This window comes from Pholis gunnellus, assembly GCF_910591455.1.
Source record: "Pholis gunnellus genome assembly, chromosome: 7".
Lineage (NCBI taxonomy): Eukaryota > Metazoa > Chordata > Actinopteri > Perciformes > Pholidae > Pholis > Pholis gunnellus.
The window spans coordinates 19,910,093-19,936,542 of NC_136533.1; the positions used below are offsets into that span (position 1 = coordinate 19,910,093).

A 26,450-nucleotide genomic window follows, 5' to 3' on the forward strand; every position below is an offset into this window, starting at 1 on the left:
TAATGCCATCAGTGTATACTGTCACATACCATTACATGTTATGGTAACCATCATACATGACATTTAACTGATGTGCTATTCTTTATTAAAATACTTCAAAAGGCAACAAGTACTTTTTGGTTGTACATTTGGTTTATCAGATCTTGTAATACATTACCCGAAGAAACCTCACATTAAAACTTTAACTGACTAAAATTCACAAAAATCCTTTCAGTCAGGAACACTCTCGTTATAGATTTTAACCATTTATTGCAACAAATGGAATACAGTTAAACTTGGCGATAATGGCTCCGCTCTTTGAATGCTCCCCGGATTAGCCAGCAGCTACTGAGCTAAGACCGGGAGCACGAGCAATAACCCCCCTGGGTTTACAGGACAGAGGTACATTTTTTAAATACATTTCAAACATTTGCCAGAAGATGAACTAACAAAGAGGTGGAGGCTGGGGTGGAGGAGACGAAGCTTCGCCAGCAGTATGGTCTGTAGCAGCGTAGATGTAGAATGAATCAGTGAGAAGGAAGCCATATTTAAATAAAGCTCCGTGAAGTGAGAGTGGGCTGTGATTGGTGCGTGGCCGATCGGAAGCTATGATTCAATCGGCCGGCTGTCAGCTGGTTACAGCTGGGGCGTATAACTTCCGTGTCCTGCATAAACTTACGCTAGCTTCATTTCATGGACTGCTTTTTGTCAGCACTGATCATTTGTAATTTTTTTTCATGTTACAGAAAATGTATATCTTGCATCCGGTGAGATCTCTCCCTCCTCAGAAATGACAAACCTATTTCTTATCAGTGTTGCAGTGGTAAGGCAACATGTGCGTTTATCATAATGGGAATTTTGGTGGAGGGATTATCACAACCAGGCAGTGTGTGTGTGCTAATCTCTCCTATTGCCCTTGAGCAGAAAAGGCTACAGGGAGCCCAAATGTTACACTAAATCCTTTGAGCTTACTGAGAGAGACAATATAAAGATACACATCTGGAGATAAAAGCATATTGAATACAGAAATAATGCAATTCCAATACACCTGTGGTATGCTGGGTATATGAGATAAACACACATACAGATTTCAATATGGCAGTTTACAGATGTAATGTAAGATAATTGGAATTGAAGAATAGATGTATACCCACATGGAGTGAATTACACGATGGAAGGTCACAGAGCAAAACAAGCTGAAAGCTTGCAGTATTAGCCGGACATCAGAACAGTTGATCAGCAGCCTGGACACTTCTGTAAACGTCATTTTGACTAATCCCAAAAATAGTATATGTATTACAGCACCAGCAGAGGAGCAAGTATTGATATGTACGCATACACATACAGATGACATAAATTCATACACATATACAAACACAGAAGGAAATTATTCTCTTTTTAGCTTTTGTTCGATTCTCCTTTGGCCTGTGGTCTTATAATGCCTTACAATGATCGATAATAATCATTTCTACAAGATTATCAACCTTAAAGCAATAGTTGGACATTTTGAGAAATAGGCTTGTATTCTATATTTTATCCGCTTCCTTACTGAAAGTTAGAGAAGAAGGCTGATATTACTCTATGGAGCAAAAGCCAGCACTCAATTATCTTGTCTTAGCATAATGACAGGAAACAGCTCGCCTGGCTCTGTATAACACTTAGTTCAGTCAGGAACACTCTCGTTATAGATTTTTACCATTTATTGCAACAAATGGAATACAGTTAAACTTGGCGATAATGGCTCCGCTCTTTGAATGCTCCCCGGATTAGCCAGCAGCTACTGAGCTAAGACCGGGAGCACGAGCAATAACCCCCCTGGGTTTACAGGACAGAGGTACATTTTTTTTTTAAATACATTTCAAACATTTGCCAGAAGATGAACTAACAAAGAGGTGGAGGCTGGGGTGGAGGAGGCGAAGCTTCGCCAGCAGTGTGGTCTGTAGCAGCGTAGATGTAGAATGAATCAGTGAGAAGGAAGCCATATTTAAATAAACCTCCGTGAAGTGAGAGTGGGCTGTGATTGGTGCGTGGCCGATCGGAAGCTATGATTCAATCGGCCGGCTGTCAGCTGGTTACAGCTGGGGCGTATAACTTCCGTGTCCTGCATGAACTTACGCTAGCTTCATTTACTTGTCCGGCATACCCAGCACCTCCAAAAAGGACCATCATCTGGGACCGGAACCAGTAACTTCCTGGAGGTGTTATTTTTGAAATCATTGAGTGTTATTAAATAAATTAATAAATTAGTGCCAAGCTAGCTGTTTTCCCATTTCCAGACCGTATGCTAAGCTAAGCTACAGGGCTGATGGCTGTAGCTTCATATTCAGAGTACAGACATGAGAGTGATATCGATCTTCTGAGTGCAACTCCCAAAATGCCAAACTATTGCTTGATTACAATGACAGATAATACAAAAAAAATGCATGTAATATCATAGCTGAGGTGACATATGACATGATGCTCAGTCACTTTTATATTTAAAACCATCTTATGCATTGTCAGATTATGAAAAAGTAATTCAGAATTTTTGATCTAAATCCTCCATCATGTATATATTTTCTACTGACCCTGAGGATAATACCGAAACGCACATGAGATGCAATTCTGCTACCTTTACTAATGTTATCTTATGGCTGAGGGAGGCGTACTGGCAGCTAGGAGGAGGTTGTCTGTACGATGCAAACCATAACCATTGCAGTGTGACATTTAAACAGTTTACTGGGAAGAAACTAAGAACAGACAGGTTTAGACTAACAGACGGACACAAACTGGCTGCTAAATTCAAAATGTGAGCAAAAGGCTTAATAAGCAGGTATAGCAGCTCTACTACTTAATTAAATCTTGCCGTGGGGGAACTAAACAGAAACCTGCGCTGACTACTGATCAGATGCTGGTACTGAATTTTTTCATCCTGCATCGATAGTTTCGATAGAAAACTACACACGCGGTGAAAGGGAAACTAAACTCATCAAAAATAATTTGGGGGTAAGGCAAGGTCAGAAAAAGGGGAATGGCATGCTTTCTTTTGGCTGAGGGGAGGGTAGTTTGACTTGCTGGGAGGGCAGAGAGTGATGTTTTACTTTTTCTTTGTCTCCCTGGATTCATATTTTATTTTAGCCCTCCCTTGATATAGTTACATTACATAAACAGCTAGATCTGTTATGCAACTCAGTCACTGTGTGGGTTATACAATGGGCAATACGAGATATAACTGATCTTATACATAAGTCTGATCTAATTGATATTTATTGTATTTTTTTATTTGGAATATGGGTTGGGTTAAAGATATTACAGCTCAAGTCCCTCAGTACCTCAGAGCTGCCTCCAGGGCCCAAGTCACTCACTGGGAGAGGTAACAAGTTATTTACTACTAGCCCTTTAAAGAAAATAGAGAGGGACTCTATACGTTTGTCAATTTCCAGTCGCTCTTCTAATGTGTGCATTGGTGGCTACAGTATAATATCATGAATATTTAAAGTACTAAATGCTCAGTGAGTAGGATTTAGTGGCCTCTAGCAGTGAGGTCGCAGATCGCAATTAACTGATTATCAGGTCGCTCACCCTTCCCTTTCCAAGTGTGTCGGCGAACTACGGTGGCCTTCAGGTAATGTCAAAATGTGAAAGTCCCTCTCTAGAGCCAGCGTTTGTCCGTTCTGGGCTACTCTAGAAACACAACATGGTACTCCGTGATGGGACCGGCTCCCTTTGTAGATATGAAGGGCTCATTCGAAGCTAACAAAAATGTGATTCTTAGTGTCAGGTGATTATACACTTAGTTATGGATATTATATTCCATTTCTTCTAAAAGATCCCCCTACATTCTACACACTGCTCCTTTAATTTAGGGTAAACAATTAAACAAGTTGTACCAGTTCAATATTGTTTAAATATTTTTTGAAATATTGGGGGGAGGGTGCTTTTTCTTTTTTTTATTCAATGGGAGGGTCAAAAGGAAATCTTAATAATGAAGGGGAGGGTCTTCCTTTAAAAAAGAAATGAAAGCGCGAAATTAAGTCTCACTTGGTTCCATTTCATTTCCAGGTTTTGCTTGCTTTAGAGTCAAAAAACTGCAGTGGGTAATGAGTGCGTTGACACTAAATGTGTTCAATAAGCGATCAAGGTAAAATATACTGTTATATTCAATGCTGATTATGTTAATGTAATGGTTAATTATCCAGAATGCTTACGGGTAATTATTTCACTGTCTCAAAGGACAAGAGCGCTTTTTGGAAGAGCAAGAAAAGACATCACAGAATGAGTGGATAGAGAGGTAACAATGACAAGTAATGGGACGAAGACTATGTGATATAAATGCCACAAATACTCAGTAATACTGTTACATTACATTACATATTTTGATCTGAAGCCTGTTCTTTGGCGTCTACAAACGATTTTGTGACTGAGGTGCAGTCCAAAGCATTGCAGCATGGCCACATGTTTTCATTATTTTTCCTATGCTGTTTTCATATACTGTGAAAGACCTGCATTGCTTGTCAATTAAACCACAAAGCAGAGTCATAACACACAGATTGATGTCCTGTGTATTTACAATTACTTGGTGTACGTGCTGTGGTCTTGGCTTGGTGCAAAAAAATCAATTTCGGCTGCACAAACACACCAGCAAGTATGCCACACCCAAACACATACACACTATGTATCATGAGAACAGTGAGGTGAGGTGTGTACGGTGAACTGGGAGATTCATCAGTCAAGCAGTAGATTCCAGTGCAGGACTGGTTGCTACAGCTGCCAGTACAACAGCACCGATCTGCTGTTAGTGAGCTGCCAACGTGAGTAATGCTTCTCCCTTCCAGTTTCCATGTGCAGTACCCTTCAGGATCCAGGTAATGTAACAGAGAACAAATAAATAAATAGTATAAAATGCTAAAAAAGGCTCCAAAGTGCTGCCTTGTCTTCATCAAAAGTTAAAGGCAAAGGTGTGGTTATTCGTGCTTGACTGAAAATGCTAGCTCGTTTGATCAAGGCCAAAACGGTTCGCTTCATTGCACTTGAAGGTAAATTATTTGGGTCTGATGATCCCATATACTGTATGTACACTGTATATATCAACGTTGGTTTTGCCTGTGTCCTTGAAGCTAAATGTCTCCTATGATAAATGAATCCACTTTGCAGCGGATTTGAATGAAAAACTTTAAATAATTAGACTCGTTGAAATAAACACACAAGCCCTGGGTTCTTACGTCGCCCCAAAGCAACAGCCGTGTTCAACCTAGTTTGACCCGTGTGTCTTGGCTGTATAAAAGGACCTGCAGCAGGATGGCCACGTCAATTATGATCTGAACTGACCCGCAAACCCAAAACTGAGACGGGCTTTCGTTCATCACGAAGTAGGAGGTCTTGAAGATGTCCCCGGCCGTCCACAGCAGCACCATCTTCACACTGGAGCAATGGGGGACACAGAGAGGCAGACAGAGAGGTGAAGGTGTGAGGACAGGGAGAATTAAGGAGTTTTCTCTCAAAGGATTCATTTGACATTTGGGAAAGATGCTTCGCATAAAGACTGGAAACAGCTGACCTGGCTTTGTCCCCCCCCCCAAAGCTGCAGAAACGCCAATGACGTTAGTGGTGCCAGCCAGAAATAGTGCAGCACATAACCCCCCCATAAAATCACAACGTGTTGTTTGTACACTTCGGTTTTAGTGTGGATTAAACAAAGAAGATATAACTTGTAAGCGAGCTTTATGAGATACTGGTGGGTAGATTGTATTGTAGCTCAACAGAGCCAGGCTAGCTGTTTCCCTGTTTCCAGTATTTATGCTAAGTTAAGCTAACAGTCTGCTTGCTTCAGCTACATATTTATTGTTCATCAACATGAGAGTGGTATCCTCCTTCTCATTTAACTCTCGGTAAAAAGCTAATTTCCCAAAATGTAAAACTATTCCTTTCATCTTTTTTCATTTACAAAGCATTCTTCCTGCTATGGACGTTCATCAAAACCTAATGTAAAAGAAGTAGAATAACAGCAGCTATCAGCCAAAAAGAACTAGTTGCTCCCTTTGCACATTTGACAGATTTTTAAAAGCATCTTCCTTTAGTTCCAACCGTATAAAAAAAAATGGTGCAGCAAAAAATAAAATCAATGAACAGGGCGAAGTTTGGCCTAAACTTGCCTGTCTGAGAGACACAGAGGCTGAGAAGAAAAACCTTGAAGAATACACTAATCATCTGCTGTGCCAGCAGCCTGATGACAACACAATACCCTCAGGGAGTCCTCTGAAACTTTATCTCTGCTTCTTGTACTCCTCCACTCATCACTTTCTGTCTTGTCGTCATCCTTCATCAGTTGTTTTTTTCCTGTGCTACAATCCCCCCCCCCCCCATCTTGAGTCATTTACCGTCATGTTTCTTTAACTCTTCTGCCTGATTCCTGCGGCTGTGGCGCTGTGCACACATATGCGTTCAATGGGGGAACATCTCATGTAGCATTTCATTTCTTTTGGATTTGAACCCGCGGTTTCCAAATCACATGGTCTTTGATTTATGTGATTCAATAGTTCCACATAAGTTTGACCCAACGCAATTCCATTGCTGGAAAAAAAATGATGGAAGAATTGGGACGATGAAGCTCCTGTGCCTACAATGAATACATAAGGGTGTTGTTTTTGAAAACTAACCTCCCGGCTCTGATCTCCAATCAAACGTCATGTAGTCACATTTTTTCAGGAGGTGCTGCTCTGCGCAAGCTTTTCCACAGAATTATAAATCAGGCATTACCCTTCACAGTCTCTGCCCTCACTCCCGACTCTACCCACTCTGTGCTCCCTCCTCCATTCTTGCTCTCTGGACAGCAAAGTCCCATAAGGATGAATGTAATATGAGTTTATTCTTTTTTTATTAGGGCTGAATGGGCCCGGGGACGGAGCAGGACCATCAGTCATCAATGAGACTTAATGGTAAGGGTCAGAGAGAGGCGAGGGAGAAAGGAGACAGAGACCGAGAGCCTGCAAAGGACAGCATTTATCTAGCGTGCAGTAAGAGAGACAGCACGAAGACAACGAAACCACCCGAGACAAAGAGAGGGACCTCTATGAATGGGGACGAGACCTCTGTGAGAGAGATGAGTGCGTATGGGGGTAGAGGCAGCCTAATGACTTTGGGGACAGCTTGCCCAGTACTGCCCTTGAGCTCTCCTTGCAGAGTCATGTCAAACCCCTAACTCTCCCCGGGCTGCCTCCAGGCCCCGATGAGGAACCGAAACATTTGCAGCAAACAATACCTCCCTGGCATGGAACCGAGGACATCATTATTCAACGAATCTGTGAATGTATTAAATCTAGACACTGCATGTGGTATCGTAATGTGATTGACAACCCAGACTTAATCAGGCTGCAAACTGTGCTGGAGAGCTACAGGAGGTGAAATAAAAAATATGTTTTGCTAAGAAATCTGTATTTATATCCTTGGTGTGTGTGTGTTTTTTTTTTATCTGTTAACTTATTTTGTCCAAAAAATGTAATTACCAAAATGAAGAAATTTAAGTTGTATTTTTATAAACTTTGGTTCAGACTGACAATGTCCGTGGTAATTTAATTGGACCAGTATCTGTGTGGGCGGATACTAAAAATAGTTTGTATCAGTGTGACACGATTACTACCCGTTGGCGTGCGCATGACGCCATCCTGCATATCTTGCATCCGTTTGGTTGTGTACATATCAGGGATTGAACGCCTGGTTAAACAGCAAGTATATGAGCGCTCCATACACTACTCTGTGACTTTGTGCAGTATTACTCCATGTTATGATTCAACACGGTAACATACAGAGTGATGAGATTACTCATTGCTGTGAGTTTTGACAAGTCATTTGCACAACTGGACCCATGGCGCTTTTAATAAATCACACCCCACAAGGCTTTACAACTAACTTTTTCAGCTAGGTTTCCAGCAGTCTCTATGTCTCTGGGTCTTGGACTTCTTACAGTGCAGAACACAGGTCGTCAAAATCAACAATAGACTTTCAAACTCCTTTAGCATCAGCGGTCCTCTCACCATTTCTCTATCATTATACACCAATGACTGAAGTAACCCAAGTTTGCTGACTATGCAACTCTGGTGGGACCGGTTTCCTATAATGATGACACAGCTTACAGGAACGAGCTCTCTCGGTCAACTGAACATCAACTAAAATAAAGAACTTGTAGTGGACTTCCGTGAAACCAGCGAGAGCTACTACCGCTGGTCATCAACAACCAGGTGGTAGAGAAGGTGGACCATTTCAAATTCCTCTGGACTACAATCTCTTCCTCTCTGAAATGGGAAGGCAACATCACCATCATACAGAAGAAAGCTCACCAGCTAAAAAAAATGCGTTGTGTCAAAGGTTGAAATGTTACAGTTCTACAGAGCAGTAATAGAAAGTGTGGTCCCCTTCTGTATGGCAATCTCTACAGCCCAAGAGAAAAAAACTGATGGACAGAGTCCTGCGCAGAGCTTAAAAAATAATTGACTCGCACCCCGTAAACCCTCTGCTCAGTCTTTAACCATCGGATAAAAGATACGCAGTATAAAGACAACAACAAGTCTTTTTCACAATAGCACTTATCCTTAGCAATCAACATCCTAAATCCTTCATCGGTTACAAGCACATGCACTTACTTGTCACTTTGAGGGCATGACTCATCTGGTTGCAGTATTGCATCTATTGTACAGTTACTGTACTGTAATTTCAGCAGTGTGTTTTTGTTGCGTGAGCTTTGTGATTGTGTTTTGTTCCTCATCAACTGTGGTTGATAAGGAAATAAATGATTGAATTTTGAAATACAGCTAATGCTAGATGGATCCCCTACTTTGTAAGCAGGACAAAAACATCAGAGTGTGCAGGAGCTGCCAGATAAAACAAACAAAAAGTTACATCATGAGGGAATCAGCGCTAATGTTGCTAGCAAGCTATGCTAACTAGCTTGGACCCTGTTTGCACCAATACAGTGTGACAAAAAACAATATCTGCTTTTGAAAAATTGAAAAACACTGCACAATGGCTGGCATCGTCAGTATCATTATAGTTTATATTTCCTTCCACAAAAAAGTGAGAACACTAAAACTTTAAAAAAAATAATATATATATATATATATTCTTCCTCTTTCAAATGAAAAGTTGAATTGATAAGCATGAGAACCCTTGGTCAGCGTTCTTTCCGCTATACTTGACTCGGCGGGGAATGACCAGTAGCTTTTAGAGGCTGATGTTAGCTCGTGTTAGCAAACGTATAATGCTGTATAACACTTTGTTGTATTACTTACCCTTATCTAGCCAACAAGACAAAGCCAATCTGCTTCTGTCAACACATCGCTTCTTCCCTCTTCCGTCCTCCGACCTCCAATTTAACCGCCTCAGGCTTTAGCAAGAATCAGGCTATTTCCACCTCTCCCAAAGGATGACCAAGGAGCGCTTGTTTAGAGCACATCTGGAGTGTCACTGATGTCTTCTGCTCTCCTAACAATTTAAATCTTCAGTGCAAACACTCGCAAGGTTTCATTGAATTTCTCCAAAAATAGGTGTGCTAAAGAATTTAAAATCGTTATGCTTTTACTTCTTTTTCTCTAAGCTGCCGCCATCCCTCAAGGGAAATACTTGCTTTATGTTCCACTGAAGTTTTTTGTACCCTTCGCTGAAATTTGGATTTCTTGTTTCATCTCTCTCCTCATATTTTCCTTTTACGGCGCCACTTTCTTCTTTTCTCCGTTGTCCCGCTCAACTGTCACCTTTACTTTTATTGCCTCTGTCATTGCCTTTACCCCGCTCCTCTCTTCTCTGTAATAAGGGAAGAAAGTCAGTGACTTTTATCAGCTTCAAATGCACACCATGATAAAGTCAAATAATGAAGTTGCATATTATGGCACATGTGCGCTAGCTTGTTGGAACAAATCCTCCCCTAAACAGCTTGTGAAGAACATTACATTTAAAACAATGGAATTAAGAATAAAGCTGCAGTTTTTTTGTTCAAAATTCATGTTACTGTTTGAACACGGTAAAGAAAACATTAATATACGATCTATAATGGTCTGTTGAAATTCAAAATGTACAGTGTACAAGCGCAATAAGCCATGCCTTGCACTCTAGAGGGGAATGTTCATGTCTGCCTCACATGAGTAAATGATCAGTCAGTAAATTATGCAACTGTTCTCTTCACTTACACAAAATGGAGAAAATGATTGAGCCGTACTGAACGGCTAAGCGTGACACGAAACCAACCGATAGTGTGAGGAAGCATCTTGCGTTCCTCCCCATCGATGGATAAAGGTAATACTTAAAAAGTGTTTGCTGACTTTGTAAAATGTAATTCCTTAGTAATTTGCCACCGGAGTGAGGCAGTGCAGCAGAAGTTTAATTTGGCTGAACTCTGAGTTCAAAATCAGTGCAGAGCTTTGTGGCTCGCTGAAGAGAGCACAGCCACCCTCCTCATCGGAAATAATGGCTTTTCTCTATTATGTCGAACCTGACCCTTCAGTGTGAAATCTCTGTTCAAGCTTTAGTTCTCGAAAGAGTGACAGCACTGAGACTGCTTGGTCAATTTTTGACTTGACTTTCTGAACAAAACAAAGAAGTTGAGTCCTATAGAAAATATAAGTCTGGGACAGGAAGTGAGTAAAGATGGCATGGCTGCCCTATTAAACATATTAATCATGTTTGCGAATAATTTGCACTATATAACCATATGAATATCAGTAGTAGAAGAGTTACATGGCGTGCACATGCATCTGATTAGAGCTGCAAATCAGTGAATACTGTTGAAGAGGAGGACAAAGAAGCAGAAAAAGAGAAATGATTTATCGACAGAGAGAAATATTTATTGGTTTTTCTACCATATAAAAACGCAGCTTAAAATCCTCACATCTTCTATCTATATCGTCGCAGCCTCTGCCTAACCTTCCCTCCCCTCTTTCGCCCTCCCTCGCACTCCCGAATTCTCTGCTCCCCCGTTGGCTAATTTCTTTGCTCAAGAGACGGCAAACACCATTAACGAGGCTGAGTCATTAGCAATGTAATTAAGCAGGGCGGGTCATCTGTACAAAAGCAGTCTATGCAGTAGTGCAGCAGAATAGAGACAAAATGCCAGTTTGAGGTCATTCATCTCGGGCAGGAACACACACACACACACACACACACACACACACACACACACACACACACACACACACACACACACACACACACACACACACACACACACACACACACACACACACACACACACACACACACACACACACACACACACAAACACACACACACTTCGCACATTTTACAAACTCTGTCTGTTTGTCATGCTAGTCTCATGTAGCTCCATCTGGCCGAGATACCGTTAACTGTGGGACTTGTGCCTCAGCTGACAGGTGATGAAAGACACATAGAACAAACACTTGAACTTGGTCTCGAGCGAGGCTTTGAGTGTCCACAGGGAGGAGGAGTTATTATGGTATTGATTTAGAAATATTGACTGACTGACTGACTAGCTCAGTGTGACACACACACACACACACACACACACACACACACACACACATCAACCAGCTTGTGTGCCAGTTTGCTTTAACTTGCACCAAGACGCATTGAAATGCAGCTCAACAGAAAATGCAACCCATGGAATTGCTCATTTGCTTCATGTTCTCACCAAAGCAGACACACACACACGCACACTGATGCACACACATGCACTCACACTGACTCATTTCAGCTCAGCCTGGACAAGTCTCTCATCGATTGCTACTGACCTGACGCCTTCATCTGAGCAAGTGGCAAGAGATGAGAGAGGAAAGGGTGAAATGGTGTGCTGAGCACTTCAAGGATGAAAAGAAAATGAAGGGAGCTCGGAGATAGATGGATGTGGGAGGATAGAGGTATAAAGGAAAATTATGAGAGATGGATGACAATGTATCCGGACAGGGGGACGATAAATCTCGAGAGGAGTGAGAAACGAAGCCACTCGGATAGTTGGAGAGTGACTGGACAGGGAAGAGCGATGGAGGAGGCGAGAGGGGGCGACTGATTGCATGCTGGGATGACTTGTCCTGTATGCGGGCCAGGCAGCAATTGTGCTGTCAGGCCAGCTATTAGCTCCTCTAAGCGGCTGGAGTGGACAAGTGGAACACTACTACAGGAAGCAGGGCTGAGTGACATTTGGAAAGAAGGACAGAAAAAGGAGAGGGAGAGAATTAAAAGGACATGAGCGTGGTTCCTGCATTTTAGTGATTTCACGGCCCAAATATTAGCAAAGTTGCCTGATCTTTAAATGTCACTTTGCGAAACAGCATCTTGTGGCATTTCTAAAATAACTATAAAGCTCATCCGATTATAAATCAATGCTAAAATTCCTTTACAACTGTTGTAAAGTCTATCTATTCACCTGATGCCCATGTTTGGAATTGTCCAATTCTGCACATATTGGCTTTATTTTAGTTAGAGACGGGACGCAAACTGCATTCTTTAGTGAGAAACAACATGCTGTGCACCAATCCACCATGCCCACCTTTGAACCTTTGCTTTTCCCCTCACAACACCAATTATTGGATCTGCAATAGATCATGTGCTGTAGAATAGAACTGTCCAATACTCCATTAGGTAATGTCTGCAGAGGAAACATTCAACTTCCTCGATCTAACGTGATGTAGTGATAAAACAATTAGCTGATCGATAAGACAGAAAATGACAATTTCAATCATCAATTATTCAGTGAAGTCATTTTGTTCAAGCAAAAACACCACACAACCACACCAAGTGGTTACGGCCGTGCTGCTTTTGTTCAATTTATTTCATCTTCATTTCAAAACTTCAGTTTTGAGAACGTTAGGCAAACAAGAAAATACACCATTTTAAGACATTTGTCATCTGCAGACTCAACAATTTGCTGCTGTGATCCTGTAAATTTCCCCACTGCGGGACTAATAAAGGATGATCTTATCTTATTAATTGATCAGTCCCTCCACAAAATGCAAAACCGGTATATATCAATAGCTAGAATAATTAGAAACTGCATCCCTACACAATACAGTATGCTTTGCAGGCAATTATTGGTCACAATCGTAGATCTTCACTTTATATTAAAATTCCCGAGGTTTCTGAAGCAACCAATTACCTCAATCTGGATTACAGTGATGCCTTTGCACCAGGAAACAAGCAGCTTCCATAATGTAATGTATTGGTGCAGCTATATAACACGTGAAGCAACAGGGATTAGATAGCTAACAGGCTGACTGTTGCTGCAGCTTGTGGATTTATTGCCTCAGCTATACTTCATCAGAACAGGTATTCGATTAGGTTTGCTCTACTCTATGTCCAAATTGCTCACTGTTCTCACCTCCCTAATGATCTGTACCAATCTTTCTCTCTTTTTATAATACATCTCACACACCTTCCACCACTCGCTCTCCTTATAATTACCCCCTGCTGTCTTCAACCTGCTTCTAAATCTTAATCCACAGCCTTACTTCTCTTCTACTCCTGTCAACTCTTGTCTTGTTATCTTCTTGTCCCAGCCTCCTCTGCTGCCTTCCACCTTGTTCGCTGCCCAAGCAACCACTGGATGGATGGATGGATATCGCCAACTCGGAGGAACTGTGAGGAACCTGGGTGTGACGCTGGACGACCAACTGTCGTTGTCAGCAAACATTGCATCGGTTACACGCTCCTGCAGATTCCCGCTCTACAACATCAGGAGGATTCGCCCCTTCCTCACTGACGAGACGGTGCAGGTGCTCATCCAGGCTCTTGTCATCTCCCGCCTGGACTACAGCAGAGTCGCTGCCCATCTTTCGGCGCAGGCTGAAAACTCACCTCTTCAAGAAGTGCTACCCTGAGCCTTCCACTTAGCACTTATTGTATTCGTATTAGTTTGTTGCACTTATTGTTTTCGTTTGTTTCTGCACTGTACTTTGGCTCTGGGTTATGCTCTTAGATGCTTGTTTAAAAAAGAAGATGCACTTATGACTTCTGGTGACTAGTAGTTCTCTTGAATACCTATGCTGAATACACTTATTGTAAGTCGCTTTGGATAAAAGTGTCTGCTAAATCACTGTAATGTAATGTAATGTAATATTGAGATGAAGGAATTGAGGAAAGGCCAACTGGCTGAAAGTTTCTTGCAGGCACAAAGTGGACAGCTAGCATCTTTCTGCACCCATGCAAATACGTTTGTATCTACATATGTACATTTTATGACTGCAGTCCAGAGTGCAAACGGGAAGGTGACCGTGTAGTTAATGACATAGCTGCCATGCAAAGTTTACAGAAACAATGTTGACTAAAGTCTACAACCGTAAAATCATTCAAAAGAACCACATTTCCATTTAAGGCTGAGACACACTGGGTGCACTGGTTTGTTGCCTTAACACTAACATGACTGGGTTTTGCATTGGTAGATTTGTCTGCAATATGTGGTGAATTTCTCATGGTTGAAAACGTATTGTGACCAAAAGTATGTCATTGGACACATTTTTCACTACTGTTGTGAAGTTAAGAAAGATCACAAAGTAAGTCCAGTGCAGGCACAACTCTTTAGGTGGGAAGTCTATGTGAGACTGTTAAGACAGTCCTTGCTTGATAATATTGATACACAAGTTCATGGAAAGAGAGACACTGGGGCTGCAAGGGATGACGTTTACAGTTCCAGAGCTCCAATCATCTTTTCCATCTCTTTTATTAGTGTAATCATGAATATGTGCATGTGTGTCTTTTGTATACACATGTGTGAGCCCACACATAAGGGTGGGTGAGGTGATTTATCAGCAGGGCTGTAGCTCTCCCTGAGGGGGAGGGGGGCAGATAGAGAGACGAAAATCAAAGGGTCCAACGGGAGAGAAGCCGAGCTGCTCTTAACCCGCTAACTATGAATTATGCATGTTGATCGATCGCACGCCAGCAAACAATGAAAAGTTCCCAACCTTCCAGGAAGAGATGGATTCTACTTCACCAAACGAATCGGCGGTGAGGTGAGGGGAAGAGAGAGTACGAGACAGAGTTTGCTCAGGGATATTTTCGGAACTTTTTTTCCGGAGAATGTAAACAAGCCAGAATAGATGAGATGGCCTGTTGGTGATGTCTTTTTCGATTTGTTGTAGCTTTGTTTCAGAAAAACATTAAAGCACATTCTGCAAAGGCCACGGACTCTTCTAAAATGTATTTAAATAGGAAATTCACTCTCTTATGATACATTTTTAAATCCTGACAGGAACATTTTAAGCAGAGTCCTTCTTCAGTATGCAAAGCTATGATGAGAAAACGCTCCCATTCTAGAATTATGCAATAAGAATGTAATTGATGAAATGTAATTTATTAGAGAAATAAAACAGTGAAGAAGATTTGTCATTAAATGAGTGATTAAACATAGATGTACTGATGAATAGACACAATGAATCCCTCGTTCTTTTCAGATAAAAGGAAAGAGCAAGAAACCCAGAAACCCCATTACTCACATTATTGGCTCACATTTTGATGTGTAATCATAAAAAAGTCTGAAGTTTATGGGATAATCATGATGTTGGCGCTTCATGTCTAAATAGTACAGATGTCTTTGCATGCTGAGGAAGATCTCCGTCCAAAATGTTGGAAGTCAGAATGTTCAGAGCTTTTCTATTGCCTGACATTGGTAACAGGTTTAAGACTACGGTACCATGTAACTTTCATGTCTCCATTATTAAAGAATATAGAACGTTTTTTGTTTGCATCTTGATGTGAATATGTATGAAAATACAAAGACTGAAAATGCATGTGCCAGATTCATTCAATTAAGTGCAAGTAGTTTATGAGACAACAGATTATGCTAATTAATTCCACGAAAAAGACATCATGTGTCTAACCCAATCCAATTCGATCCTTGGCTACCACGTGTTCCTGTGGCGAAGTGTCCCTGAGCAAGACACTGAACCCCTAACTGCTCCCCGGGCGCTTCTCAGCAGCCCACTGCTCCCTATTAGAGATGGGTTAAATGCAGAGAATACATTTCCCCACTGTGGGACTAATAAGGGATGTTTAATAAGAAGCACTTAGTGTACAACCATCCCTTCCACATTACCACAATTGAAGTGCTAAAGCCCAACTCAGTGGCCATGAGATCAGACTGTCCTGGGGAGCTTTCTGGTGTGAATGTGTATCATCGTTAGTGAATGAATGAACTTCTTTTGCACATTTAGCCCCCTAGCTTATTTCCACTGTTATTTTTCCAATTTCCTCACATTGTTTCAAATACTCAGAGTATGACATGGTGTTTCATTCAAAGAATCAAGTTGTTTCTAGTTGTTCATAAAACACTGACTTCACAGAGACACCGCAGGTTCTCATCTGACAACGTTTAGTCGCTGAGTTATGTTGTCACCTGTTTGGCCTTTATACAAATGTGTGTTTGTGCGTGAGTGATTGCTCAGCACTCTGTGCTCGGCTGCCAGGGGAGTCCGCCTGTTTTTCCTCTTCCCTCTCATTAAACCTTTATCTATTTCGCCTCCTTTCCAGTTCTCCTCTCCCAATTCTGCACCAAAGCCGCCAACTTTCACAATGTCACTCAGTGACAGTGGAGGGGGACACTGATGGTGGCAGCCTGTCTGTCCCGATGACTGAAAAGTATGATCTGCTGACAAATGCAGAAACTGCTTTCCTTCTCAACGGACCTGTATCTTTGTTAGTTTCCTTTCCCGGCAGTTCTCTCAATTCAATTCACTGCATTTTATTGTCACGAATGAGATGTCCAACTACCAACGTTCGGTCCATGAAGAGAATAGAATACATACATGAACACTTGTCGTATCATTGGGTGCAGCTGCACATTCAGCTCTCGTTCCCTCTCTACGTCACTCTGTCCCTCTCACACCATCCCAGCTAGCGGCTTGTTTCTTGCTCTCAGTTCTGAGTCACACCCTTCAAGTGTTAATGGTGGTGCTATTACCGTGTCTCTTCAATGGCAGCCAAATGGTGGTTTCACATTTATCTTACCTCAAGGCCATTTCGGACAAAGAGACAGTACCTTTCCGGTTTGGCCCCGAGGGATATCATGCAGAAACTGTAATGACCTCTAAGCACTTTGTGACCTGTGAACCAGAGCTGTGTGTCCCAAAAGGGAGCATATCTGGGAGGTGTGGGTCTGGACACTGGCTGCATATGTGGTACATGTGCACAGTGTTCTAGATATGGCATCAATAGGTGGAAGAAGATGTGATTAAAGAATATATCTCTATGTCTATGTACAATCAAATAAACAGTGTTCTCCCACCACAGATTTTGCGATTCAGCAAACTTACTGAACCGCTAACCTTAGATTACACCTGCTGCAAAAAGCTCTCACTGAGTACTGTAGTTTGAATTATTGGCCTATCATTCCCAGCTAAACTACTTGTGAACCAGACGCTGGCACCACTTCCTCTATTGCCACTTTGGCTGACAGTGTAGTTCGGTGCCATTATAGAGAGATGCTCCGAGGTGCACTTTGATCAATAAGAAAAGTCATATAAGTACTTGCCTAGCTGGCAACTCAGGGGTGACTTAGACAATTAAGATTATTACAGCCCTATTATATCACAGTGTGTTTGCGTGTGTCAGAAAGGTAATAATACTATTGTGGAGCTCTATTTTGTATATAAAATGTGTGTTTGCATGTGGTATCTCATTGAATATCCTGAATATTTCTGTTACTGTGCATATAAAAGAAGCCAAGTCTTTACAGGAGCTGATAACAGGAAGTGTGATGGAAATACAGCAGAAAGATTTTATCATTTAAATACAATTTGACAAGATCACTGGATTTTCTCTATCAACCCGACCACTTCCATCACCAACAACAGTGCATGTTTTCTTCTCACAGTTACAGGGACAACTAGAGTTCATTCAGGGATTGGCTCTTCAATTGTATTTGTGTTTCTCTCTCTGAGATACGTGCGTGTATGCATGGCATGAGAGCGCACATGCATTTCGTGCCTACATTGTATATTGCGTAAGCAGAGCACATATAATAGTGTTTGCTAGGGCATAGTTAACACGATCAAAGCCATTACATTGGTCCGTGCAGTAGCTCGCACTGTTAAATTAAGTCCTCTACTTTCCCGGGGCAAGACAAGACAAGGAGATCGTGTTTTGAGAACTCACATTTTCTTTTGTTTCTACAGAACGTGGTTTTGGGGTGTTTTTGCTGTGTCTAGTCTTTTGGTTGTATTGTGTGAAGGAATTTATGGATGCATTATTCTTATTTGTGGAGAAAACAAATAAAGTAAGGCATCATGCAATTTTGAGTGCGTTTGGAAACACATTCATACACACAAGCCTTCCAATAGAATAGTGTATTCTTTTCCGTAATGGCAATGAATTTCGTTAAATGTCAAGAACTCGGGACAAAACTGAAGCAGAGCTGCGTAAATAAGCCCACTGGCAACAGCCACGTGCCCATTATTTTCTATGTAAAGCCAGGGCCAAGATTAGTTGAAGAAGAAAAAAACACACACACACACCATCACACACACACACAGACAAAGTATTTCAATCTTCTTTTAAACCGTGAATATATTTTCATTATCAATGTTGCTGCGGTTGTGAAAATTAATAAATACGAATAAGAAAAGCAGAACTATACAATTAGTCACACAAAACAGAAAGTCACAAAAGTGTATCACACTATGGAAGAACTGTAGGACAGCTAATCAATTAGGTCATCATTTGACAGCTTCTGAGCGAGTTCTGCATCGATGCTGAGGACAGCAAGACAGACCATTGAGCAACGCATGTAGGTTTAGCTTAAGGCCCGAAAAACTTTGCTCAGCAGAGGCAACTGTTTGTTTCAGATTCTTCCCGGCTCCACTACCTTGACCTCTTCTCATTGGGCCATAGCTATCACAATGAGGAAAGAGAAACTTCAATTAATCCCCCCCCCCTCCAAAAAAAAAGAAGACATTTCCTGATAAGCTATAGCGAGACAGGCTGGGTCATTTTTTGAGAAACTGCCAAAATACGTGGAGGACACATGCTCAACAAACCTGATTTAACCGTTCTTCACTTGATGACTTTTGTACTGATCTGCATATGCGTTACCATGGTGGCTAACTTATCTAGCATAATCATCTGGATTGTTCTATAGATAGACTCTCTGTCTCTTTTCTGGTATCTTTCCATCATCACTCTCTCCCTTCCTCCGTTTCCCTGGAGTTGTAGTATGAATGTGCATGTGTGTGCGCACACACGTGCAAATTGTTAATAGTGACCAAGCGGCATAATTAGGCTGAGCACGACAGAACTTGCCTGTGTGTGTCTCCCACACCATGCATCTGAGTGAAGGTGATCATTAGAGGAGCTGGAAAAAGTGAGCAGTCCTTGATTAAATGGATCCATACACTCACCATCTCACCTTAGTAATAGGACTCAGGGGAATCTGACGGAACAATAACATGCAACTGTTTCACAGTGAGAGGAAGTGCAGACTATGTGCTGCATCATCATATCTGCAAAAAACCGTTTGCTCAAGCTTAACTGAACAAATGGAAGAGTCCTTAAGTACACGAGACGAGAGTCAAAAGATCTAAATCGTGTAATGTGCAAAGAGACAGAAGTGCTGAACGGGCTGGTTCCATCCCTGTAGGGTCATTCGTCCAATTAGGCCGGGGAGATCGATAGCGAGGTTAGAAAATACTAATGCTGAAATTACGGTATTTTCTGGAAAGAGTTATATCATAATGCAAAGTGTAATTCCAATAACTGTGTTGTTTTGGTGGTTCATGCGATATCATCACATCATTGAGCATGCAGGGACTTTGCCATAGATCGGAATTTAGCGAATTGATGTTCCTGACTTCTTCATCAGTCATCTCAGAGGCCTAATGCAGTGTTATTGCATATTTAATCTTTGATGTGGTATTGAGTAGGATGAATGCTCGCGGGAAGTGCAATCCCAGATGTACACCCTGAGGACCCTTTATGTGAAATGGGGCATATTACAGAGGAAGAACATCTTGCCATTTATACAGTTAATCACCTATACTGCTGCATGTGAAGACTTTAAAACCAGAGTATATTCACAGCTTATTTTGTCTTTTGTTTCTATGGATGCATGTGTGATATGAGGCAAAATATGCGCAGGCTTGACTACATTTCCCTCAGAGTGTGTCTCAGTATAAAAGCTACTGTGAGGAGGATCCCCTTCCAAAATGTAGATATTAACTGCTCAATCTTAAAAAAAAACACAACCATTCGTATTTTCAGGTGATGACAAACTAAAGAAAACATATTTATTAAATATATATGTTTTAATATTTATTTGTAGGACTGTCCACCAGTCTAGTAAAGACTGAAATATCTTAAAACCGGAAAGCTTTGCCAAGAAATGTGCACACACACATTCATGTCCAGGTCAGGATGAATTGCAATAATGTGTCCGATATTTTGGTTTATGACCAAAACTAACGATTCCATCAGCTGCAGCTGTACTTTGTGTTAAGAGCTTGTCTAATAAGCAAATCTGCTAACTCAAATAAAATAAACACGAGCATGTTGTCATGCTGACATTAGCATTTAACTCAAAGCTAGCACGGCAGTAACCTTTTAGTCTTGTTCAAGCAACAACAATGCTAAACACTCCAAAGTTTGGACTGTTGGTGATGACAGGGGCTGTGTCCCGGAGAGAAAAACTGAAATATCTCTGAAATATTTTGCTTTATGGAATATTTGGAAATATCTTTGTCTCTACAGGCTCTTTTCAGGGATGAGTGACCAGCAAAGCATGCGACTACACCCCCCACACACACAACGCATGTATGTTTTTTGCACTGATGACAGACGAGACGTAATGAGGATATAATGATCATAATTAGTATGAGGTTCTGTGCCATTAGGAATGTAATTGCTCTCACAGTCCCCTACCTGAGCGGCTAATCAATGTAGACGTTGACCTTTGTACACTGTGACATAGTCTTAACAAGAAAAACATTAAAAAAATGCACGCTAAGCCTTTTTTTGTCCCGCTCCTTCACCCTCTACTTCCTCTTTCCATTCAAGGTGACCTTTGAGTTTAATACGAGTACAGTCTTAACCTCTGGAATTACCTCAAAGTGTTATTTATAATAACACTATCGAGAACATTTCTCGGATGGAATAATAGATAAGTTGTTACTTTACAGTATTATCATCACCTTATATATTTTTCTATGTAGTTTTCTGCCATTATTGTAGTTTAAACATGAAGCCTGAAAGGTCGGATTGTATGCCACATTCCACCATTTTTTATGTTAAATCAGTGTGTTACTGTTCGTCATTGGTAATGCATTTACCCTTTAGATGAAATGGATAGATAACTGTTGGATAGCTGCTTATAATTGGGTTTATAACTGGATTTATCCAAACCTTGACTCACTGCTCTAATGATTATAAATTACCTTATTAGCATAATTTGTTCATCAGAATATAAATGACTTGTTCTCCCTGGACATTAAGGTTAATGAGAATACTTTTTTAAGAGAAGTTAGTGAGCACTAATGAAGTTATGTGGCAGTGTGCCACTGTATGCCAATGTGAGTACAGTGACATATGAGCTTCCGGCACAGCTCCGCTTGACCTTAAAGCATGCTTTACCTCATGCCTTTGGTGGAGGAGTTGTGGAAGTTCTGCAGCAGCTGCGGGAGGCCCAGCATGGCCTCGAACATCACGGCCGTGGAGCCCAGCGTCTCCACGAACATGACCGAGTCCAGCAGCAGCAGGGTGATGACGGCACACAGCACGGTGAAGCCGAAGCAGAAGAGCAGGTAGTCCTCGAACGCGCTCCACTTCCAGAAGTAGCGAAAGTCCAAGTCTAGAGAGGGGAGAGACACAGAGAGACAATTGAACCTATCCTCGGAAGTTGTCACGAATATTGCGCACAGTTTGATTAAACTAAATTGAGTAGATGAGACAGGTAGAGGAGAGAGGAAACAGAGAGGAAAGGGAAGATTGGGGAAAAGTGTAGAAGGATTTAAAGGAAATAAAGCAGACAGAAGAGCCTACAGAGTTGATCGAATAAAGAAGCGTGTGTGTGTGTGTGTGTGTGTGTGTGTGTGTTTGTGTGTGTGTGAGAGAGAGTTTGTAGTGCAGAAGGTTCTTACAGTATGTGCGGATGGAAACAGAAGAGCAAGAGTGGCCGGCAGAGATTGAAAGCGCTGAGGGCGATGTAGCGGGAAAAAGACGGGAGAAGGAAAGAGCGGTAATAAGAGCGTTCCATTAAAGGATGCATAGAAATTCTGCATAGACAGCACTCCTAAATCAATGCTGTGCACATGCGTAAGTGAACGGAACAAAGATAAATGAGATACTCAAAAGCTTTTATATTTCTATTACTTTGGAAGAATTTGGCTCTTGGTGAGGCCTTAGAAAGTGTATTAACTTGGGCTTCAAGCTATCTTTCTACAGAGAAAACTTCATTTATCATGTGTGGCTTTTCCCTGATAAATACCATGTTGTTCGCTGAAACAGCTATTAGCTTGAATGGAAGAGGTTGCCAGCACCATTGACTGCGTAGAAAAGTCACGAGTACGATTTCGAATTAGAATTATCCATCTCCTCAATGGACCATAATGTGAGATGATCGACAGTCTCTCATCGCTTATGCATTACCATGGAGCCGTGCAAAACCAGCTGACATCAGCTAAAAGGGGATTTATGGCAAAATAAGAGCACATTAGTCAGCTTGGGGAGTCAAGTGTGACGCGCCGTACAGCGAAGCACCCGACTTCAACATGTGCCGCTGTTACCTTTCACACTGACTGAATAGGTTGCATGTGCATGAGAAAAAGTGCACGCGTGAGTGAGTGTTCTTGGATTTCTATAGACGAATGCTGAAATTGAAGACCGATTAAAAAAAAGAAAAAGAGAAACCTTATCAAATGTGGCCGTTTGAGAGCTGCAACTAATTATTTTATTAGTGATTAAATCTATTGATTCATTGTCTTTTGATTAGCCGGTTGATCTATGAACTGTTCTGAAATAGGGTGAGAACGATTGGCACTTTTGGTGATAAATTCCTTAAATTATTCATCAAAGCTGTTAATTAATCTTTTGTCAACCAACCAATTAAATGAGCAAGCGTTCCAGCACCAGTTTGGCGAGGACTTGGATTAGTATAAGTAAGTGTACTGTACAACAGAGCTCAAACTATGAAACAATGAATAGACTAGCTAATTCAAATGTTATATTTGCTGTATGGTCTCCTAAAGCTGTGTATCTGCTTGCTTTTCTAAATGTTGTTTGATGTTTAAAATGTCTTTTGTAGGCTTAGATCAGTGGTCCCCAAACTACGGCCCGCGGGCCGGATGCGGCCCGCCTCCACATTTGGTCCGGCCCCCTGAACAATACCAGAGACGCATTATGATTTTTTTTCAGTCTGCACAATTAATCGAATTTTAATCGCGATCACGATTTTGGCTGCCACGAGTAAATGAGCATGATCGTCTGCGATATTAACGTTTAAAATACGTGCTCTGCTACATATCAAATCAAACGCTTCCTGAATCAGCCAACCACCAGGGGGCGAACGAGATGAGAGCTGTCATGCGCGCACCCTGTAGAAGTAGAAGAAGTAGAAGAGCCGAGAGACCGGAGCTTGAAGGACGAGTACTTGTGCTTAATTTATTTACACGCCGGCATGTCATGTCTGTCACTACATGGTCGCGCGTTTTCAATTCCCCTGCTCTCTTAATCGCGCACGGCGGTGTTCCGCCCCGATCCGCGCGCACGATGCAACAGTCGCTCACCTGCGAGCAGCACCCCCCCCCCCCCCCCCCATAATCGGGCCCTAGGTCAAACGATATGTTCAGTGATGTGGCCCTCACAGGAAAAAGTTTGGGGACCCCTGGCTTAGATTGTTTAAATCGTGTGTAATGTGAAAAAAATGGTGATATTATTTTTAGGCCATATTGGCCAACCTTACCTTGTGAAAAACAATTGCATTCCTACTTAAAAACTCAGAGATGGTAACTAATCCTGTCAATGTTCAAAGTACAAATAGATTTAACAAAAGCACACAAAGAAAAATCAGGTGGGGTGAAAATTCTAAATTCTGAGTCTACTTTTGAGGAAACGCAAATATCCCTGCCTACTTTCCCACCGCAGTCAGTCCCAACAAACATCTCTTACTCTGGAGCAGCATGTTCAGTTTCAACAGAGCCTCATGCATTAATATCATCTCGCAAACTGTACATACTGTATATGTTCACGCAAAAATATTCAGTGCACACGGACACAGCCAACACCAGGCGTGGCACGCCTCCCATTCCACTCCAGTGAGCTGCATCTGATGCTGCATCCTGGGACAGAGAGAGAGCGAGAGTGAGACATCCTGCAGCGAGTGCAGCGCGGCATGTTGGTGGCAAACAGCGAACGTGATTAATGGCTTTATTACAGAGAGCCACAGAAGACACATCGCCCACTGCTGACAACACGCGCGAGAGGTGGGAGAGGAGAGCGATACAAGACACACACACACACAGACAGACACAGACACACACAGAGAAACGCTTCTCAGCTCTCACACACATCATACTTGACAAATATCGACTCTCTGTGCGTGACATATGTCCGTCCTCACAAGCCATGATGCTGACGGAAGCCAAAGAGCTGAAGACGAGCCATCCTGGCACATTTCAGCTCCTTCACCGCCGGTGCCCCTTTTACTTCAACACGACATGAAGCCTGAGTCATTGCAGACACTGGCGGCTGGCGATCCGGGAGAGGCTTAGAGGCTGCCCTTTATCGGCAACATAAAAGCCCTTTCATTTCCTTTTCGCACAAGGCCAGGGAGGTGAAGTATAAACATGCTGACAGCAGCAACAATGAGAGGAGTGGTATTTTCAAAACCACTGTCAACTTTTCAGTGTACAAAAGCCTCCCGCTGAGCCTTTCCTATTTTCATCTCTCCATTTATTAATTCAGCTTCCCCTTCCTCTCTCCTGCTTATCATCAGCACACACACACACACACACACACACACACACACACACACACACACACACACACACACACACACACACACCAGAAACCCTCTTGTTCTCTTACCAAGCAAATTCATTTTCATGCAGAAAGCAACACACCCACTTCCCCCTCCTCTTATCCCGACTCCCTCTCCCTCTCTCTCTCTCCCATTTCGTCTCTCACTTATACAGCCTTGTATGTTTACCTGCATAATCAAATTGCCCAGAAGAGTTAAATGAGGAGAGAAAGCTATGCATCATTCATGGAGTCATCTGTTTTATTTGTCCTCCTATATCATGCATCATCCCCAGCTCCCATACCCTGACCAGCTCACCTCCTTCCTCTCACCATTTCCTTGCTTTTTATTCCACCCACCTCGCTGACAAAAACACGCACGCACACCTCCTGTCACCCCGGGGCAGGACAGGTGGACTGGCCTTTTTTTCCGAACGGCATCCTCCTGTCTGGTGTGCTGTGTCGAAGGCCAGGGATGCACTTCAAAAGACCCCAGAGAGACTGCCAGGAGGGAGCGAGACGCTCCTTCTTCACACCGACTCTTTGTTTACTCAAAGCCCAGGCAAGATCAAACAATTCAATTACTAAAACGGGCGAGGAAGCAGCCGCGAGGATGTCAATAACTGTGTATAAAGTTACTCAGGGAAGATGTGAAGTTGCTCGGCCGGGATAAGTCAATCAATTTGTGTGTGTGTGTGTGTGTGTGTGTGTGTGTGTGTGTTCAGGTGTATGTCTGCAATTGTGACAGCCTTAGAAGGTGTTTGTTAGAGCTTAAGAGGACCCTCACACAAGCTGCACGGAGGAGGGAGAGGATGATTAGAGGAGGAAGGAGGGATGGAGGGCGAGTGAGTCAGAAAGAGAGGGAGAGAAGCCGTGAGTCAGTCACGTATAGATGTGCGGAGGCTGAACTCGCGGTATTTCCCATCAGGACGAGCAGAGAGTAGAGAGACAGAGACGAGGATGGACGCTGACAGCTAGAGAGCTTCCGAGATATGCTGACTCAGCACTGCAGGACCGCGAGCAGGACGATGTGTATTCTGAGACGTGTGAAAGTTGTCGTATGGGATCTTTCGTATGGCTGTCATGTGGGTGCTCAGCTCACTAGTCCAAACGGAGAAGGGGTGCGGATCAGATTATTATAATGGTAAAAGACAACCATGCTTTGTTAGCAGTAGTACATCAGGAAACTCAAGGGAATAACTCACTCTACCATCTTATAACCTGATCCAGAAACTGGTCAGGGGCGATCTCACGATATCTATGAGCTGAGCCTGCAGACTGCTTTTTCTTTTTCAGCTCATGAACACAGCTCCGCAGAGTATTACTATCACAGGCACACCAGAAGAAAAATCCTCTTATACCGTCTTGACAAGCTTTTAATAGGGACACCACGGGGACTCTGCAATCATTTGGACAGACAGAGAGTCACTGAACTGTTCTGAACCGTTCTAAATTCTCCTCCCTCCCTCCCCCTCCCCCTCCCCCTCCCCCTCTCTCCCTCTCTCTCTTTGACAGACTGAAAACCAAAGAAAGGGAGGCTT

The 26,450-nt window shown here is 42.3% G+C and overlaps 1 protein-coding gene across 1 annotated transcript; it reads right to left on the reverse strand.

Moving 5' to 3' along the window:
* On the reverse strand, positions 1-24,109 carry LOC306699047 (solute carrier family 66 member 2; the record flags this gene model as incomplete). Its single annotated transcript, XM_079163547.1, has 3 exons — positions 1-5,379; positions 21,529-21,745; positions 24,061-24,109. 3 exons carry the CDS (start codon positions 24,107-24,109, stop codon positions 5,205-5,207), a joined length of 441 nt encoding a protein of 146 aa, XP_079019673.1. The 3' UTR covers positions 1-5,204.
* Between the last annotated feature and the right edge of the window lie 2,341 nt (positions 24,110-26,450).